Source organism: Rhincodon typus, chromosome 22, assembly GCF_021869965.1.
Source record: "Rhincodon typus isolate 14 chromosome 22, sRhiTyp1.1, whole genome shotgun sequence".
Lineage (NCBI taxonomy): Eukaryota > Metazoa > Chordata > Chondrichthyes > Orectolobiformes > Rhincodontidae > Rhincodon > Rhincodon typus.
In genome coordinates, this window is record NC_063353.1 from 26,999,933 (window position 1) to 27,001,600 (window position 1,668).

A 1,668-nucleotide genomic window follows, 5' to 3' on the forward strand; every position below is an offset into this window, starting at 1 on the left:
TATTGCCAGTCAGTTGAAGAACAGACTATGTGCAGCAAACAATCAGTGCAAAAGGACAGCCCAAGAAACAGGGAGTCAGGTAAAAGTCCAGCATGAAATAACATTTGAGATCCAATCAAGAGCGAAGAACGGATAAGGAGACAACAAGGTGCAGGGCTGGATGAACACAGCAGGCCAAGCAGGATCATAGGAGCAGAGATAAGGAGTTTGATTGCTGTCAAGGTCCGCCAAACAAACTTTCTACTTTCATGAAACCACGTTCAAACAACAAAGTTCACATGATAAGAAGAATATGCTGAGGATTGGATGCATACTTAACAGTTTCATAGCAGATGCCTTGCTTTGCTATTTGATCAATACAATTTGTGGCTATTTTCCTCAAGGAGTTAATCCATTTAGAGTAACTTGAAACATTGCAATTAAACAGGGAACAAAGCAATATATCACGAGAAAAAGCTTGTGGATCACCAAACAAGAATATACTCCAAACATGATCTACCATTTTGAGACAAAAATGTTCTGTGCGCTTTTGATCCTGCCATAAGACACAGCTGCGGTCAATATTAGGAATGCAAACTGCATCCCTAAGATGAAATATTAGGAACTGCAGATGCTGGAGAATCTGAGATAACAAGGTGTAGAGCTGGATGAACACAGCAGGCCAAGCAGCATCAGAGGAGCAGAGAGGCTGACGTTTCGGGCCTAGACCCTTCTTCAGAAATGGGGGAGGGGAAGGGGGTTCTGAAATAAATAGGGAGAGAGGGGGGAGGCGGATGGAAGGTGGACAAAGGAGCAGATTGGTGGAGAGGAGATGGAGCCAGAAAAGCTTTCAGCTTTCCTGATGCTGCTTGGCCTGCTGTGTTCATCGGGCTCTACACCTTGTTATCTTCAATCCCTAAGATGCTGTTTTATACCCTCACTATTAATGAGGTGTTGATCTCAATTTATTCTGTCTGCATTTTTTTTTTAAAAATCACATAAAAGGTGTTGCGAAAACCTTTCAATTTAATGTCCAACAGAAGATAGTGAGAATGTTGCAGAATGAAACTGAACTTTAGGCTGCGGCTCCTTGACAGTTCCTTTAATCAAGTAAAAGGATTAGAAACAGAAAATCAGGAGGTTTGTGAGCCCTTTCCGAAGAACAGTCGATCCGTTAATTCTATTTCTCCCTCCGCAGGGGCTCAAAACCTAGTGAACATTTCCAGCCTTTTGTTTCACTGTGCTGCGGACAGTCTTTACTGTCGGACACTTCCGCCCCTCAGAATGGGGTGGACTGTCCTTAGTGACGGACACTTCTGCCCCGCTGGATTGGTCGGACAATTTCTAATGCCGGGCAGTCTTTAGTGTCGGACACTTCCGCCCCGCAGGATGGAGCGGAAGTTGGCAGAATGGCGAGCCCGGCAGGAGTTGGAGAGTCCGCCGGAGGACAGCGGGTTTCGGGGAGGTCGCGGAGTTTTCAGCGCTTTGTTGGCGAAGCTCCGGTTCCCGAAGAATGAGGTAGTGTCCTGGGAGTAGTTTGAGTGGAGCCAGGGGCATTTTTCTCTCTTGTGACACAACCCTGTTTCTTTTTCCTGGGATCTGCGGCCTCAATACTGTGGGCATCCTGAGACCCAGCGCCTGAAGCACCACAGCCTGGAGGGTCTCCAGCTGGTACACGGTCCCAGCACC

The 1,668-nt window shown here is 46.8% G+C and overlaps 1 protein-coding gene across 1 annotated transcript in view; it reads left to right on the top strand.

Annotated features, from left to right (window-relative positions):
* Positions 1-1,341: 1,341 nt before the first annotated feature.
* saysd1 (SAYSVFN motif domain containing 1) overlaps positions 1,342-1,668 on the top strand; it is a 4,304-nt gene continuing 3,977 nt past the window's right edge. The window contains exon 1 of the mRNA XM_048610260.1: positions 1,342-1,497. Coding sequence (XP_048466217.1) covers positions 1,369-1,497 — 129 coding nt within the window. The 5' untranslated portion in view covers positions 1,342-1,368. The remainder of the gene's footprint in view (positions 1,498-1,668) is intronic.